This window comes from Pithys albifrons, chromosome 18 (assembly GCF_047495875.1).
Source record: "Pithys albifrons albifrons isolate INPA30051 chromosome 18, PitAlb_v1, whole genome shotgun sequence".
Classification (NCBI taxonomy): domain Eukaryota; kingdom Metazoa; phylum Chordata; class Aves; order Passeriformes; family Thamnophilidae; genus Pithys; species Pithys albifrons.
The window spans coordinates 8,954,363-8,973,038 of record NC_092475.1 but is presented as its reverse complement, the minus strand read 5'-3'; the positions used below and the strand labels follow the sequence as shown (position 1 = coordinate 8,973,038).

General features: G+C 42.2%; 1 protein-coding gene across 6 annotated transcripts in view; it reads left to right on the top strand.

The window, feature by feature from the left end:
- Window positions 1–18,676, top strand: part of EYA2 (EYA transcriptional coactivator and phosphatase 2) — an 83,946-nt gene extending 65,270 nt beyond the window's left edge. For all 6 annotated transcript variants that reach the window (XM_071572596.1, XM_071572594.1, XM_071572597.1 and 3 more), the window contains exons 10-16: window positions 7,226–7,315; window positions 12,782–12,840; window positions 13,645–13,805; window positions 14,816–14,930; window positions 15,524–15,645; window positions 16,279–16,379; window positions 18,138–18,676. In XM_071572596.1, the coding sequence (XP_071428697.1) occupies window positions 7,226–7,315; window positions 12,782–12,840; window positions 13,645–13,805; window positions 14,816–14,930; window positions 15,524–15,645; window positions 16,279–16,379; window positions 18,138–18,218 (729 nt within the window). In that variant the 3' untranslated portion in view covers window positions 18,219–18,676. The remainder of the gene's footprint in view (window positions 1–7,225; window positions 7,316–12,781; window positions 12,841–13,644; window positions 13,806–14,815; window positions 14,931–15,523; window positions 15,646–16,278; window positions 16,380–18,137) is intronic.

The following is an 18,676-nucleotide window of genomic DNA, read 5'->3' as shown; positions in this document are numbered from 1 at the left end:
AAAAGTCATTGAAAAGTTCCTCCTTGGCTCTACTCAAGATCCTTGTAAAACCCCAAGTTTGATTTTTTTCAATTTCTTCTTTTCTTCCTACTTTTCATTGAATGCTTCAAGTGGCCTGTGCTTTTCCCTGCTTTGTTCTCTCACAGGACCCTAAAGCAGGACCTGATTGAAACACCATGGGGATTTAATCAAATCTGATGGTGATTCATGCCTCTAATGGCCAAGTCTGTCCTTTACTACTTTACAAACTGAGAAGGAATAAAACCCCATTTTATTGCTTGGCTGTTAAAAACTATTTGTAGAAGTTGCTAAGGTTCAAATCAAAAGCGGCCTCCCTTGAGAACTATTAGTTAATTCTAAGTGCCATGGAGTCACTTTTTTTCTTCTTCTCTCGCTTGAGATGTGGCCTTATATCATGACTGCTGTTCAAACATCTGAGAGTTTTCCATTCCTTTGACAAACATGAGCCAAAGTGCTTAAGGACATCTGTTTATTTTATTTCTTTAATGAGAAAACCTTCCAATTTCTTACTGGCTCAGCTGTGTTTATTTACATTTTGTTACTCATATGTGTGGGACACCTTGGGACGTTAAAAACCTGCAGAGGCCTTTGCTGAGGGCTGCTCACAGGCATCCTGGTCAGAAAGGCAGAATAAGCCCTTCCTAAGGAAAACACAGTCCTTGGAACTCCATAAAATAGATTTTCAAAACAAATAGAGCCTAATTCACTCAGTAGATCATGGATTAAGTCAAGATGAATACAATTTGGAAAGGATTTTCTGAGGAAGTTGGAGATTTTTTTACCCACTGGAGGCTAAACCTTGTGTTTAATGCCTTTTTAAGTTAAATTAAAAAAGCATTCAATCACTGCAGGTAATAAAGAAGTCTGTTACTTTAGACATGCTGCTATATCAATTATTTAGCTCATTATTGGCGAGAAGGGAGTAAATAATTCCAGCCATTTGATTATTTCCAATGTGTATTTCGGGAGCAAACATCTGTGTTTATCATCTGTGCTGACTGATGAGAAGCAGCAGCAGAAACAGCCAGAGCAGACCCAGGGCAGGTTGGATGGTGGGCACGGGAGATGCTCTGAGCTCGTGGGGATGTAACCTCTTGTACTGGAGCTTAGGAGAACAGGGAGGTTCCAGGCAAAGTGCACATGTGGCATTTGGGACTATTAAAGGATTATTTTTGACATAAAATATGTGTCAGAAACAATGCTGGGTTATTAAACAAGCGTGAGTAAAGGGAACTTGGTTTCCAGTTGGGAAAAAGAGTTTGCAAAAGACAAAGGGACATGATTTGTTTTGGGAAGTTGCATGTGCAAAATACACCAGTGTTCTTAGGATTGCACTCCATGATGTGTTTCCACCAAGCTTTCCAGGAGTTTTGTATTTTTCACAGAGCTATTGAGGGCTTTCAAATAGAAATACGGTGATTTTCCTGTGTTGAGGAGAGGGCAATGAAGATCAATGTGGTTTAAATTCCACTCTCTCTTCTGAAATGTGTGCCATGTAGAGTGAAAAAAAATTATTTGTATGTTTTTAGTCATGAACCTTTTGTGTTACTAAATGACATCATGACCCAGCTTTTAACCTGTATTTAAGTACAGTACTGCCACAGGACTGGAATCCATTTTGGATTTTATGGGTTTAGACTTGGGATAAATCACTGTAGTCATTGTTGCCTGTCCCTAAGCATAGTTCCTTTAGAGAGGGAGGTGAACCTTTTCAGCCTCTGGAAGGGGAGGGTTTGGTGACCTACATGCCTATTTGCTTACTGGAATAATTTCCAGTGTGTAGTCCCCAGCCATCTGTGAACAGATACATGACAGTAAAAAGAGTCCTTCAATAAATAATGGAAGCACTTCTTAAATCATTATAAGGGTGAAAATGAAAAGATGTCTGAAGAAAAGTGATTAAATTATGTTTGCTCTCCATCTGTTGCGGACATTTTTGCAAGGCCACTGTGGTATCTGTTGATACTATTCATTTTAACTCAGTAGATTGTCTAATAAACCTGCTTAGGGAAACAGTGTCTTCATTTTGGGGAGGAAAAGGTTTGCACCCTGAAAAGCTGTTTGAAAAGGGATGATCCTTTTTAAAAAATCCTGAAGTGTAGTCCCTTAAGTAAATAATTTCTGAAAGTGAGTTTTAGCTCCTGAGCTACTTTTGTTACTTAAAACAACTTTTCTCACAAATACCTACACCCTTACTGGAAAAGCTTTGGGAGACTCAGTCTGGTTCTAGTCTGTGTTATTAAAAAGGTAAAGTTGCAAGCTAAGCTACTTAAGTGCAGTTAGTGAAAGAGCTAAATGTGTTTTCTTCCTCAGAAAGACATGGACTTACTTGAACTAGAACTCATACACATGGTTAATTTCCCATTATTATGGGAAAGTCTTGTTCACGTCTCAAATTTTGATCAAGGTATAAAATGTTACAGCAAAAGAATGATTATTCTCACAGACTCTTTTTTGTTCAAACATGTGGCCCTGACATTTTTATCTTGTCTTTTTTGATTATTATTATAATTTTTATACTACAACCAAGCTGGTCCATTTTCCAGGAGTTTCCAAGTAATTAAACCCAATTAAAACTATTAAATTCTTTCTTTTGCTGACAACTTCATTATTAACAGCTAACCACAAGGAGGAGATTTAACTTGGAAAGCCCTTGATTGTGTACTAATCCGTCTCTCACCTCTGGCTGACACCTGTGGCAGGTAAACCCTATAGAATAGGAGTCTGATGAAGGCTTTTAATTAATACTTTCTTCCTTGTAGAAAAGTAATTATTTGCTCACAGCATAAATAGGTATTTGGCAGGGATTTAAAAAGACTGATTAGTTTAAAATGCTAGGGCTTTATTTTGGTGGTTTTTTTCAAGGGGAGTGATGGTGTCTGAATCCAAGATCCGTGCTCAGAATGACTGTCCTAACAATTTGAATGTCGAGTTAATTGTCACATTGCTAAATAGAGGCAGAGTCAGACAACAAGCTGATTTGTTGCCTGTCTCAATGGAGCCAGTTTTGCCCCTTTGCTAATGACCTGCAAGTCTGAACAGGGTACCTGCAAGACAGAGGCCTGAAATGGGTTTTGGATCCAGGATTGGAGGCAAGAGTGACTTGCACTTGAGAGATTGCCAGAGATAAGTCTGCTTCTCTCTTCCTTTCAAAATTGCAGTGTACAAGAGGAGAGAGCTGGCTGTGGACAGGCAGCCAACTGGATTAGTGGTAGTTGCAAGTGTTAACAAATACGTGTCTTTTTAATGCATGTTCTAGGGCAAATATAAACAGTTTATGAAATCTCTGTGTTTCAGGCAATCAGTGGGAAGAAGTTTTTAATACAGAGCCTTTTGGTAGGATGGTGGTGGTGCAGTTTGAGGTGTGACTGCAACACACATGGGCTTCTGTGTAGGTAATGCCAGCAGTGAAGGTACAGCAGTGCAGGCTTCTGTGTAGGGTCAGTCCTGGAAAAGGGTCCAGGGACCAGCACAATGCACATGGCAACATTCTGGCAGCTGTTTGTGCCCACATTTGGAAATTAAAGCTAATTTGGGTGTGCATGCGCATCCTGCATTCCCTCTGCTCTGCTAAAATACAAACTAGCTGGAGCAGATGGAAGTGACCCACTTGAAAGCAACATTGGGAGCGAATGTGTCAGCCAGTGCCATTTGGATATGACAGAAAATTACCCCCTTGGTGAATGGGTACTTCTTTCTTCCTTCACAGCATGTTCCACAGGCTTCTGTGGCCCATGTTTTATTCTAGTAGGACTATTTGCTGAATAGGGAGCAAAGTTACCCCAAAAGAAGCAAATGTGAAGCTGGGAGTTGGCAGTGCCTCACTTAACAGTGGAATTACCTTGCTCACAAGGTGTGGCCACTGTCAGCAGTAGGCAATAGCTCATCAGGCCTTGGCTGAAAGTCACAGAGGTGACAGAAACAGCAGAGAAATGTCCAGGGATGCTTTTTAGGGCAAACATTCTGTATTGAAAATGTTGAAAAAGGACTTACTCTTTGTGTGGTTTGGTCCTTTGTTGTTTATAAAGAAGTAGTGGGGAAAGGGGACATTTTACCTCTCAGTTCCCCCAGGGTGTGCCCTAAGGAGTAACAGGTGGCTGTGAGATCAGACTCCTGTCCTTTAAAAGTGCAAGTGAAGGGTATATTGAGAATGGGCAATTGAATAGTCCAGAATGACCACTGTCCCCCTGGTGCTTATCTCCCCCTGCCAGTGGGGAGAAGCTGTTCAAACTGTGCACTGGAGGGCCAGGAATGCCTGGTCATGTCTGAGCACAAGAGGTTCACACTAAAAGGAGTTTGTGGAGCTGTTTAATTTTGACCCTGAGGAAAGCTGCAGTGCCCCAGTACATGGCCAAGGTGAGACATATGGGGATACACTGTCTTGCTGGAAGTTTTATTTACAAAAGGAGTTTATTGCCTGTTTTCCATCCCTGCCTCTCATTGTCCTTGTTTGTGAAAGCATGACTTGTAGATTAGCAGAGGGAGAACCTCACTCTTCTAAAGTTACTAAACAAGCACTGGGGGTTGAGTTTTTAGATTAATCTGTTTTCACTGTAAAAAGTGGTTCCTGGAGGAGATTTGATTTCAGGCTGTCTGTGGTCCTTGGGCTTCACATGTATCAGGAAACTGGCCAGGAAGCTTGTTCCCAGAGCTCCAGGGCATACTTTTCCTGCGGAAGGACATGTTAGCAGGGATCACTGGTATGAGTGTGGCAACTTTACATCGCTCTGCTGAACTCACACCGCTCCAACACAGGCAATACCATCCACGGGGCACTCCCAGCAGCACAGAGATGTCCTTTAGGGCACAGGATTTCTGTGCCTAGGAAGAGCAATCTGTCAACATCTGCAGACAAATTCCATAATTCTATTTCAGTTATTTACACACTGCAGCGAGAATTTGGACAACGTGTTGACTGATATACCTGTCTCACTTTGGTCCTCCCCTGTCAATCTGATTTTCCTGTTTATTCATAGTTGAATTGACAGCTGTAGCAACTGTGTCTGTACTCAGTGTGGATATTACCCCTGGCACAGTGGGGCTCAAGTCTGGGACCAGTGCTTCTAGATGCCACAGTAATGCAAATAAAAACGGCTGGAGGAGCACTGGCCTCATGCCTCTAGACACCTCTGTCATACCGAGAGTGTTGATTGGCCTTTCAACTTTATCAGCCTCTTTAAGACTTGGAAGCCTGCCTTGCTGGGGAGGAAATGTCCATACTGTGAAAGCAGTGATGCCAAATCATTTCCCCAGACGACTTCCCCTCTGGGTGGTAAAGTGCATTTTTCTGTTTTGTTTTCATTCCATCATATTCTGTATCCCAAGAGAATGAATTTTTTTCCCCCCTCTCATCTACAGTTTGGTTCCCATATTGTTTAGTTTAAGAGAAGGTAACTTCATACACTGTGGAAATGTTTCCTACTCCCCATTAGTGATTAATTCCAATAAACCTAAAGACAAAACTTAGAGGATAAATGACAGGTACCAACCAGTGAGATTTCCTGAAAGAATTTTAAAGGCTAATGATCCTTGAAATGTATAAAAATAAATTGCTTCATTAAAAACTATTTTACAAAATAATTTCTTCCTAGCAGCATATTTTCTTCAAAACAGTTCCCTGGTGTAACTACACCTGGGTAGTAAAATTTGATTCAGTGCTGTTTGCATGGGGCCACAGTCAGATGCCCTGATTGTGCCTGTGTCCCTGTGCCTCCTCAGGGGAGCAGGTTTGGGCTTAAAATTAGAGGCATGTTCAAGGCAAGTCTGTTGAATTTTTTACTTTTTGCCCAGAGGAGACCGTGCTCTTCTTTCTGGGACAGCAACAAGCATGTTCAAACATGAGTGACAGCTTTTCTTTAATGGGCACAGTGCTTGTGAGTCACACATATGGCTAAAACCACAGCCATTCTGCTCTAATTAAAGAGAACTACACCAAGAATGCGTAATAATTAGGTTAGTGTGTAATACACCATCCATGTCAACAGCCTCTGCCACAAAGGTTGATTGAAGTGTACTCATCCTCCCAACATTGTGCTTCCTGTTAGAACTCCTCAGTTTATTCATTACTGTCCTGTCATACAATAACAGGACTCCACAGAAATCTGCAGAAAATTAGAGTAGAGAGTACATATAAGTCTGCCCTGCTTTAGCATGGCTTGTGACTTCAATAGAGGAAAACCGCCCACTTAAACATAAAGATGAGAGATCCCCAAACCAATGAAATTAACCTGTTGTGGGAATGCTTTTTCTTTTCAAGTTGTCTGTGTTGTTTAGCTTGAACAGGCACAGTGCTTTTGAGCTATGAGTGTTTATCACATTAACCACGGACTATTTTTGCTTATATTTTTGAAATATTTAATGAATAAGAAAACGTACTGCTGCTAACTTTGTTTGCATCAGTGTGTTTCTGTGCTCTTGTTGTGGGTTTGGAACAAGGTCAGTTGTTTGGGGGCAGGAAAATGGCAGAGTGAGCAAACTGGCACAATGGAGAACATTGGGTGCATTGTCATTTCCAACACTGGCTGGAATGACACAGGAGCCCATCTTGCATTTTCATGTGCTGCATCTTGTCTTCTTTTACTCTTTTTAAGCAATGCAAGTATTTGGGTGTAGCTGCCATTATATCTGCAGCTGGGGCTCTGCAAGCTTGCTGTCCTGAGCAGCAATAGTCATACTTGGACAAGGATTTTATTGTGTTATAATTGAGTTTATGTGGTAGGATGGGGTTTTTTTAACTCTGCTGAAGCTGTTAAATAAGTAGGCAGTTTTAGTGGGGATGAAATGACTGGTTTGAAGGACAGCACAGGAAAGGATCACCCTCTGTGTGCCCTGTTGGTTGTAACTCTCCCCAAACCATTCACTAATGATACTATTGGAAATCATTTTTTTTTGTCTAGGCTAGTGAAGCAATTCTTATATAGTTTCAAATGTTTAAAGGATCTTTGTATCATCTGAAGTATGTGGGCTATTATTGGTCAGAGTGAGCTATAGACATCCTTCAAAGAACAGGATTTGTTTATCTAGGAGAGCAAAAGAAAGGATGGGGAAATCATGTCGATGTTAAGATACACTTGGCAAATCAAATTACTGTAATAAATAGTTATTCAGGAATATGTAGATCCCCTGTTTGCTCTAAGATCTCCATCCTCATCCAAAAGAAAAGAAAATCGAAATGAATGGAAAGCACCTTCTTTTCCCCTAACAGGACACGACGACGTCTGTGCGGATAGGTCTCATGATGGAAGAAATGATCTTCAACCTTGCAGATACACATCTGTTCTTTAATGACCTGGAGGTATGTAGCCAATTATTTTATTTTTATTATTTATTTCTTCCTCTAATCATCTGCATGTGGTCTACAAACATGTTTTTTGGCCAAGAAACTTTCATTTTTGACCCTACAGAAATGGCCCTTATGTGGCTCCTTGGAAGGGACAGAGTCACATACTCACTGTGTCCCTTTGACATCTTCGTTCTGTTAAGGAATTTTTTTAAATGGCTTTTGGCAGGTTTATTAAATCTAATAACAAAGATGTTGCTACTGCTTCTCCTAAAATTTGCTATTTAATAATATTATTAAGGTAAATTAGCATAGATCCTATGGGGCAGGTAGCAATTAGCTATGAGCCAATGCAGAGTTTTTACAATAGTCTGTGTTCTTGAGGAAGCTCTGTTACACACACAGACAGAGCAGGCCTGCTCAAGCTCAGGCACACTGCAGTTTCAACATAAAAGACCAAGAGAAAGAATCCCTTCCTGCACATGTCATGGTTAGACCTGGCCAGCTCTTACACAAAGCAAAATTCCTTTTGAATATGTGGTAAAACCCAAGCAAAGAGATGCTTGCAGAATTCTGTCACCAGCTCAGAAGCAGCTGTATTGCAGTGATGAAAATTTGTTCACATTTGCAGTCAGTAGACACAGTCTGAATGGGTCAAGGCCAGAGTGAGGTGGGGTTTGTGCTGGGCACACTGAAGTAACAATTCTGCTTGGAGGCATTTGGAGGGAAAAAAATCTGGCATCCTTGGGCAGACTTCTGTGGTCTTTTTATTTTCACTTGAAAAAGAATTTGTTGTTGTGCCAGATGAAAGGAGAGAACTTTTTCTCTGCCTGATGAGTTCAGCAAGAATTTCTGGTTTCTTCACTGCTTAATTGCACTGTGGTTCTCTGTGTTATGGGAGGTACAACCTTTCCTGCCACCTGGCTCCTTAAGTCTTGAGGTTTCACTTGCTGAGAATTTTTATTTCCTTTCAAAGACAAGTCAGTGGGTAGCACCTGAACTGACAGATTTTTACTCTTTCAACTTTTTTCAGAGAAGGAGTTTATGGTGAAGGCACAGAAAGTACAAAGCAAAAAAATCCTTCTCTTAGGGAAAAAGAAAAGAGAGCTTCTCTTTAGGAGCCCAGAGCACTAATATAAGTAGGGATTATACTTTATATGCAACCAGCACCTTCCACCCATCAGATCTCCACATGTGATGCAGTAAAACTCCATGTCCTGCAAAGCCAAACTCCAGAAACCCATGGCCTATTTAGACTTTCGAAAGAAATACCAGTTTTAAAACAAGTTTTCTTGCTTCACTTACTGCTCTAAAACTTTAAATGAAGCAGCAGATTGTCTGGCCTCAGTCAAGTTGTGCACATTTATCAGTCACTTTACAGCTTTGGGCACTGGTGGTTTGGTTTTAGCTGAGCCTTTTTAGTAAAAAGTGGAGAGATGATGACAGAGAATTCAAGAGAAGTAAATGTTCCTTACAAAATTTCATTTTCCAGAAAAAGCCATTTCAGTTTGGAAGAATTTGCAATGTCAGAGTCAGCCAGAGTTACTCACCCTACACCTTCATTTAGGATGATAAATAGAAGTTAGGTTTGTGTATTCCCAAAGTGATAATTAAGGATCATACATCACTGAGTACTAGACTTAAAAAGAGTGCAATGAGTAATGTTCTTAAAAACAAAAAAAAAAAAGAATTGGTAAAAAACAGAACAGGAGCAGATTCAGAAGATCCACAAGCATTACTATATACATTAGCACCATCATGTGGTCTAATGCTGGCCTGTACAAGACAAAATAAGCTAAAACTGCACAGGGCTGAATCCATTTTTGCCCATTTTCTGTGCTGGGTTAGAGTGCAAGAGGCTGTAACTGAGAAAGCAATAGGATAGTTGCCCATCTGAGACCAAAGCAAGTGTTCCTTTACTGGGTAATGCTAAACATACCAAAACATTTCTGTGGCCCAAATCCACAGCCAAAGCTGGGATAGCTGGGGGGTCCAGCAGATTTAACTAAATAGAGCATGGCTGGCCTTGGTCCTGACAGTGGAACCAGTGGAGGAGTGGAGGAAATGCCTCCCATCCACTCCAGAGAGGCAAGTTGGACACAGAAATCAATTCCCTTGCTTTAGTACAAGAGACTGGTCTATTTTTGTGGCTGCAGTTTTCAATGCTGTGCAGAGCAGAAAGTGCTACTAGGCTGCAAAGCCCTCTTGAAGCATTCCCATGAAGTTCCTGATGAGAATAGAACATTGGTCCATAGATACAACAAGGTGTACAGCTTTTGGTAGCATTTGTGTGATCTTAAGTCTGGTGAGGATGTGATTTCATATCACAGCAAAAAAACTGGCTTCAAAGTCTGAGTGAGGAACCTGAACTGGAATGTTCCTGTTTTTCTATCATAAAATGATTCTTATGCTCTCCTGTTAGCCAGGGCTTTTGTCTTTTCTCAGTATTTACTCAGAAGGAATTCAGGGAACTGTTTCCTGGATGCATTTTTGCTGCTCCGTTTGGGAGTGGGAAGCATGGATGTGTAAAAAGGTGAACCAGCAGATCCATTCAGATGGGTCCATTCAGATCCATCCTACTTCAAACCATCCTCTCTTAGTGCTGCTGCCTAGTAGAGAGGCCAGTTTCCCGTTGGATTCAGCCCCAGCCTGAGGTGGTTTTATGGAAGGAGGCTGTTCACTGGTCCTTGGGGCAGGTGGGTGAATGGAGAGGCCTTAGATCTGGACTCCTACCAAACACTTTTGGTCTCTTTACAGAAAAAGATTCCCTGCCAGCAATTTTCAGACTTACAGGCAGATGAAATCCCTACAGTCTGCAAATATGGGACATGCAAGGTGTTGTGTACAAAAGGCTCTGATCATGCTGCAGAATATATCAGCACATACTCACTTGATTATCCCTCTCTGTTCCCCTTTGGAGAAATCAGGGAAAGAAAGAATTACCCAAGGTTACAAATCAGTGAAGTTAAAATACAAACTGGGCTTTCCAGGGTTGTGCTTTTTCTCCCAGATGCCTTTTGTTCACAGTACAATGCTGGCTAAAGAACAGCACCTTCCACCGCCAATCCCTCCGGAGATATAATTGTCTAACACTCTGGGAAACAGGTATTAAGGACAGGAGGGCTGACAAGGGGATGAGGAATTAACGAACGAGGGGATTAGTGTGTTTACAATTACTGCCTTTCAGAGCCATCCCTGGAGGTTTGTGTTGTGGGAACTGTTAACTCTCATCTAATGAGGGGTGAAAGCTCCACTGATCAGTGAATCCATGAGATGGTCAAATACCACAGTCGTGATACACAAATAGAGAACGTGTGTGTTCATAAGTTGTTTCCATATGTGCATGAGACATACCTGAGAGTGTTCAGAGGGAGTGTGAGGGATAACAGCAGCTTCTCCAAGTGTCTTCAGGCACAGCCTGCGTTTCACAAGGAGGCAGCAGAGGCTTTCTCCAAGCCAGCAATGCCATTTTAAAGCTGCATTAGCTCGGGCTCCTGTACATATGGGTAAAAGGGTCTGGTCCCACCTGGAGAGTCAGTTTGTGTAGCACCCAGAGATATCCAACAGTAAAACAGTTCAGTGCCAGAGCTGCGAGGGCTGACTGAGATCTCTTACACGTTGAACTCAGTTACAGGCTCTGCGCGCCACACTCTGAGATCCCAGAGTAGCAATTTGAAATATCAGTGGATGTGAAAACTGGGATATGTCCTCATCACAGACTTCCACTCAAACAATCTGGACCTTCTTTTCAACAACCCAGATATCCTGCCTTGAGTCCCTGCTCACCAAGATTTCAAGGAAATGCTGCAAGAATGAAAAATTGGTCTTGTAACCAAGTAGTAAAACATGGTCCACATTCTTGCTGTAGCCAGTTCCCTCAGTTCCCCCCAGTAACACGAGAGGCTCAGCCAGAGGACTATGAGGTAGCGTCTCACCGAGTGTCATGGTATTTTATTAAGTTAGAAATGTGATAGCTACTGTTGTCACACTTCAGTGTACAGAACAATTCATTCACAAATGAGAAAAACAGATCCCTCCACAAATACCTTTCCCCTGACTTAATGCCCTGCATCGTACAGCTGAAGTGGAGTGGGCTGCATCAATATTATCCCAGCATGGTTCACAACACCTATTGGGAGGGGGGCTTAAAAACTTATGGGGGTGGAGGAGTGAGAGAGAGGTGCCAGCAGAGATCCGCTGTTCAGCTGCTTGGCTCCCATTATATACAGAAATATACACTCCAGTGATAGGTTGATAAGAGGGCTGATGAGATGAGAAGATAAAATCCCATGTCTTTTTGAGAATTATCTAAAATAAATGGTGCAGAAAATCTCATCGTTATGAACAAGATCTGTCATGTTTTGCTATTGATAGCAAGTTTGGTTACTTCTCCGGGGCTTTATTCTTATTTTGAAAGGGACTAGTTAAAAGTAATTCATCAAACTCACAATTGTACAAGGAAGGTAAAACAAATTCTGTGGTTTACAGAACACTGAAGAATTACCATAGCTTGGTTAGTTTGCAGTTTTTCTGACTGCAGAATCCTTTTCTACCAAGTACAACACTTTTCAGCCTCTGTTGAAAAATCATTCAAAAAAAAAGATAGTGTTCATCAGTTCACAGGCTTTCTGTTGTGTTCTCACCTGCGAGGGTCGTGGAGAAGGGAGGGTTAAGGTGTTGGGGGAACCTTCTTGATTGTTCTCTTTCTAATCTTAATGCTAGAACTAGGAAAGAAACCAAAGGAATAACATTTCTCACATTTTTGAGGCAGAGTCTCCACCATTCAAACAATGAATAATTTTGGAAGATAAGATCAGAGTACATACTTCATGCAGGCTGAGCTCCAAGTGTGTATTTTGGTTAAATATCTCGTGCACAGATTTTTTCATTACTGATAAAACAGTGTTCTGCAACTCTCTCTGGGACAGTGAGAGGGTGCTGCCTTCAGTGCTTCAGCCCAGCTCCCCTGCACATCAAAGGAAACTCAGCCCCTCAGAACAAACTGGGAAAACACCAGCAGGACAGGCATTTCTGGAAATTTCTTTGGGACAGATCTTTTCCCCCTGTAATTATGTGGGCATACACCTCCTGTCTGAAGGAGTATTCTCACAGGGGAAAAGCTGCCAAATTTCTGCCTTATCATGCATACAGAGTTGAGAAAACCACAGCTTTCCTGGCTGAAACACAAGCATCTCTCTCCCTCCTGTCTGCTTAGGAGTTCCACGTACTGTGTTTTTCAAGAGCTGCTGTACCTTAGATAACAGCAGATCTCTCACACACATTCTCTGTCTGTTCATATTCATTTCAAGTATGTGATACTTGTTCCTAACAGTTAACTGGCTAGGCTATGCCAGACAATGCTAGCAGTATTCAAGATTTTATTTCCTCAATACTGCACTTAAAATAATTTGGCATTATATTATTTCAATTTTTTTTGAAAACGTTTGCTCACTGTTGTATCTTTTTTCATTCTCTTCTCAGGACTGTGACCAGATCCACATAGATGATGTATCATCAGATGATAATGGTCAAGATCTAAGGTATGGGATCTCTGGGCTGGAAGCTTCAGGTCAGGTTGTCCCCAGGCATTTGAAAATAGCAGAGGCCTGGTCAGTGATTCTCAAACATGCACTCTCATCCCCTGCCTGGCTCTGTGCTGTCTGCATTTAACAAACACAGCAAAGCCCAGAGTCCCTTTTCTCACATTATTGTGCCTGTGCCTTTTGTCAAGTCCTGACTATACTGAGCTTTGAACCAGTCTGTGAAATATATCTAAACTAGGTTGAACACCACACCAGTTTCTGATACTATTTGACCCAGCAGTTGTCATAGATGGGACCAGAGTGCTTCAAAACCAGACTGAAAGATTTCCCACTGCTCAGTCTGCAGTGGATGGGCTTAGCAGTGAGGAGTTGGACTTTGCTGCACCAGATCCTTGTCACTGGTAGAAACTTGTACCAAAACTGCACCAAACATTACTATTATCTGTGTAAGTCAGATCATCATGTTCATAGGAACTACATCTGTACAATTCCGTGTACTTTTCCCAAAGTGTTGCCTGCAGAGTCATGGGATGAGAATGAAATGTGCAGAACTCATATAGAACTTTGAAATTTGTGGTTTTATGGATGGTTTATTGTGAAAAATTGATGCAGAAAAAGAACATTTTTTATATCTGTGCTACTAATTGTGCTAAAGATGAACTTTAGTTCTGTACAGCGTGTCCTGTGTGTGTCTCTGCTGCCACTTGTCTCCACACTTCTTTTCAATTGTTCCCCCTCCCTGCTGGCACTGTACAGCCTGTAATTACACTGACCTCTCCCCTTCCCTCCTCCCTTTCCCAGCACATACAACTTCTCTGCAGATGGCTTCCACAACTCCTCTGCCAGTGCAAACCTGTGCCTGGGCTCGGGTGTTCACGGGGGAGTTGACTGGATGAGGAAATTAGCATTTCGCTACCGTCGGGTGAAAGAGATGTACAACACCTACAAAAACAATGTGGGGGGTAAGTGTCTGTGCCTGGGCAACCAGTGTGCCTTTCATCTTCCCAAAAAGCTGCTGACCCTGCAGGGACATCTATGGAGGAGGTGTAGGAGCCTCTCAATAAAAATGCTTCACAGGGAGCTGAGCAAGTGTTTCCTCAGTCATCCTTTAACAAAGTTCTGTGCGGGGCTTGCAGGAGACATGCTAAAATACCTCTTTTAGTGGTTTGAGAAGTACTCAAGTTGCAAGTGTGGGGCTTTATTTTGTAATTTGTTTGGCAGGAAAAGCAACCTTCTCCAGTTTTCCAGAAAGTTTAGTAGGCAAGCAAACAGTTCAAAGCTAAATATGCTTGTTTTTCCACAGAACACATGGCTGGTCTCTGTCTGAAGCATTCTTTTATCATAACTACTTGTCTTTAACTCCCCCAAAACAATACCACCATATACCAGGACACCCTGGGTTCCTTCATCTCACCTAGTGCCAGACAGTTCTTCCAATAGGCTGTTCTGCATCTCTATCAGGACATTAGTGCAGGTCTCTGACTAGAAAGGAAAAGCAGCAGAACTCAGAGTATCACCACAACCTGTTTTTTGGTTGAGGACAAGCCTGCTCACATGTACTGGTAATGGGACATGGAAACAAAACCATCCTGGCCTCAGGTGTGTCTGCCCAGGTCACTGCCCACATTACACAGCTCTTCTATCCTCTTGCTCACTTCCCATACAAGCTTTACGCTCACTCCAAGAAAGGTGTCCCAAAGAGGTCCTGCAGCGTGTGGTTGACCGAACCATTCCCCAGAGAAGGAGGAAGCTGAGCTGCTGCAGCCCAGGAATGTGCTGCAGTTGGGCCTCATGGACCTCAGGCAGAGCCTTGGAGTCACGTGGCAGTGGACAAAGGGAAGCAGCTGGCACTGAGACCAAGGGATGGGCACTGGGAGAGCTCTGAACACAGACAGGAGCCCTTTGGCAATCTGTGTACAAATACATGTAGTTCCCTTTCTGTGCTTCTGCAAAGATGCTTTTCCTGTTACAGGTTTAATAGGAGCTCCTAAGAGGGAAACCTGGCTGCAGTTAAGAGCAGAACTGGAAGCGCTGACTGATCTCTGGCTCACACATGCTCTGAAGGCGCTGAATTTGATACATTCCCGGTAAGAACAGCTTAAAGAATTGCCTGCGGGTTTGATCCAGGAGCTCCTTTGCTTCCCTTGTTTTCCCCCTCTAAACAAACTGAGACACATTTATAGGACTTTGTTGGCCAAGCCTGTGGGAGGCCAGTCTGCACGTTTGCCAGGCTTGAATTGTCAAGAGTTGGGGTGAGCTTGGGATGATGAACTGAGCAAAAATAAAACAGTCCTTTGCCTTTCCTTTCCTTGGCTCTCTCATCTGTGGCACCATTTTTGTGTGAGCAGATTTACAAAAGAGGACAGGGAGAAAAGAGCCCTTCTTCCCTGAGCACACTCAAAGAACCCGGCATGGACCATTACCATGTGGTGTTTAATTCTGCACCAAGTAGATCCTGGCAAGTGCTGCATCACTGCTGCTAGTTTGGTTTATGTTTTTTTCATTCTACTAAGCTGATCAAAAGGCATTTCTGGTACTCGCATTATCTGACTCTGGCTGCATAATCCCTCATTGGCTTGGGAACTTCCAGTGGCAGGAAAGGTTTGCTTCCTACCATCTTTCAGTCCAGAGTGAAAGAGAGAAATACAGATTGCCACTTCTAATAACTTTTGTTTTCTAGGCCCAACTGTGTGAATGTGTTGGTCACCACAACTCAGCTTATACCTGCTCTTGCTAAAGTGCTTCTCTATGGACTGGGCACTGTCTTCCCCATTGAAAACATTTACAGTGCAACAAAAACAGGTAAGAGCAAACTGACTTAGGCCTTATCAAAGACAGGCTGAAATTTTGTCCCTAAGTCAGGTACAACCACCCAACCTGATCACAACAAGCAACGTGTGAGGTTTCTTTTTAGCTCCCTATTTACAGATTTGTGATTCACATCCTGACTTGTACACCAGTACAGAAGGGGGGAAAAAAAGAAGAAAAAAAAGACTTCTGAGTGTCTCCATGGAGAAGTGAGCCTGATGTACAGATAGGGTTGGCTTGGGACTTTTTTGTGTTCTGTTCTTTCTGGTATAAGTGTTTGAACCTCTGAGGTTTTCATGTTTTTACTGCAACCAGAATGAACAGGAGGGGGTTCTGGAATGATGTGACACTCATGTCATTCTCTGTCTGCCAGCTGCTGGTCTAAGGGGTGCATCAAAGGCACAAAGCTTATGGAAAACTGGCAGCACTTGGAAGTCCTTGGCTGATAAAGAAAATGCTGGTAACTGTCATGAGATAGAGAGTCCACCTCAGGTGGAGATTCAGTTGGCTTCCAAAGAAAACATGGATGTAGCAGTAAGGTCACAACTCCATGTTCAGTACCTGAGTGTTAGCTCTGACTGCAGTTTGTGTCCAGATTAAAAAAATGTCTTCTCTTGTGTTGCTTAGGGAAAGAGAGCTGTTTTGAAAGAATAATGCAGAGGTTTGGAAGGAAAGCTGTGTACATTGTAATAGGAGATGGTGTTGAAGAGGAACAAGGAGCAAAAAAGGTACAGTCTGTGGATGCTGTGCTGGATTCTTCCCAGTTTTCCTTTCAGTTACACTTTCTTTATTTAAGTACTTAATGAAGCTTCCTCCATGTGAAGAATTGCAGGTGATTATGTAGTTCGTGAAGGGTTAAGGAGCTGTTAGGGAAGAGTCCAAAATGCATGACTGGTGCTGAAGTGATAATTGCCTGCTGCTTGGGACAGCTCAGTGCCACACTTCAAAGGCAGTGGGTCAGTGACCAGGACTCCATCAAAGGCTGCAGGGGCTCTCTGCCTCTGTGGGGAAGTGGGAAGGTTCACCCGTCTCCTGTGCTGGGATTTCAGGAGCCTCTTGCTCCTGTCTCCTGGCCTAAGCAGCTCTCCCATTAGGAGAGCACATTCTTTGCTGGGTTGTTGCCTCCTTTGATTGATTACAGTCATTAATCAAAGCTTCTACACACCTGAGCTTTATACAAAAAAAAGCAACAACAAAAAAAACGAAATAGAAAAAAGGGAGGGGGCAGTCTTTTGCTTTTTTGCTGACAGCACTGATAATATCTCGTTTTGTGGGTCGTTTTTCTTCACCTGTCTGATGAGTGATAAATCTGTAACCCATGGACAACAGGAGTGGTTGGGAGACCAAGTTTTCTTCTGGTTTAAGAAAGAAAAATAGATAATTTAATGGAAGGGTTTTGTTTAATAGCAACTGGGGAGGGAGAAGGAAGTAACTTTTCCCTATAAAGTGAAATTGCATAGCAGTGGATTTCAGTCCCTACAGCTGTCTGGGTTTCCTGTCCTTACATACACTGATAAATAGCTTGAAGGAAACATTTGTTTACTGATAGGTAACATACCAGAGGAAAGCTTGAGTTGTATTTAAACATTAGAGGAGTGGAAATAGACACTGTAACATAAACATCTGAAACCACTGGAGTTTTTACAAGTAGGTACAACTGGAAAAGGAACATCTCCATCAGAATCATCTATCTAGGAAGTTTGTGTTCTCTGAAACTCTATGGAAGCTGTTTGTTCAGAAGCAGCATGGTTACAGGTGAATTCTTAGTGATGAAAGATTCTTAGGAATGTTATTCCTATACTGGAAGGGACTAAGCGCTGTCAGTTAAGGCTTTCTGTATATTTATTTCTGCATATATACCACATTTCGGGAGAAGGTGAAGAAGATCACTCTCAAATGTTATAAAATCACAGTGCAGAAATGAGCTGTGTCTTTGATCTCAAGTAAAACTGCTTTATCAGTTTTGGAGAAGAAACAAATGTAGCACAAACCTCAGGCTCATTAGAACATACCAAGAAAACTACATTACTGTCCTTTTGTGGTATATATCATTTACTTGTCTGTGAATCACTGAACAGCTTCCACTACTGATATTTGCCTAAAACTGTTTCTAGAAATAATGCAGTTCTAGAAACATTCCTAATTCGTGCACAAGAAAAACAAAAACAGGAGTAAAGTTTAGTATCTAGTTCATGCAGAAAGTTAAGCCCACATCCTCCATCATCTGTGAAGCAGCAGACTTAAATTGTGGAGAATGTGTCTTCCTGTCTGCACAAGAGAAACAGATCAGCAAAGAGACAATTCCCTCTCCCTCCCTCTTCTCCCTTCCCTCCTCTCTAAGATGAACTTCCTTGCCTGTGGCGCTGTGACAAACTGTTGCCAAATACAAAGCTCTGATCCCGAGGGTGCAAACTAAGAAAGTTGTTTTGATCTCAGTGTTATACAAAAACAAAACAAAAAAATCCTCTCTTTTGGTTTCACTCTAGCACAACATGCCATTCTGGAGAATCTCTTGTCATGCTGACCTGGAAGCTCTTCGGCACGCTTTGGAACTTGAGTATTTGTAGCAGACCCAACATCTCAGCACTGGGAGGCCCTCACTCAGACTGTTGCATCAGTTCCACCTATTCTGCAGTTTTTCTTTTTTTTTGAAGGAGAACCCTTTCAGTGGAAGCCTTTAAGAACTTGCAGCCAAAGAACATTGTCTCAAGTCCTCCTTCCTTTGGACAGAGGAAGGACCTCCTGATCAGTCGCTGGGATGCTGCAGTTGCTGGCTAAGCTGGAGGCACAGAGCCCTAATGGCCTTTTGCCTTCAACAGCAAATGCTACAAGTCTGGGTCTCCCTGTCAGCTTTCTTGGTTTTGAAAGGAGAAGAGGACACACCAAGGAGTCTCTGCACAGTCCATCACATCTCATGGGACCTTCTGAAAATAAGAGTGAAACTGTTGATTTTTTTTATATTTTCTTTAATTTATGAACTAATCTCATTACTCTGGTATTAAGCTCTGTACCTGTGTTTTTAATC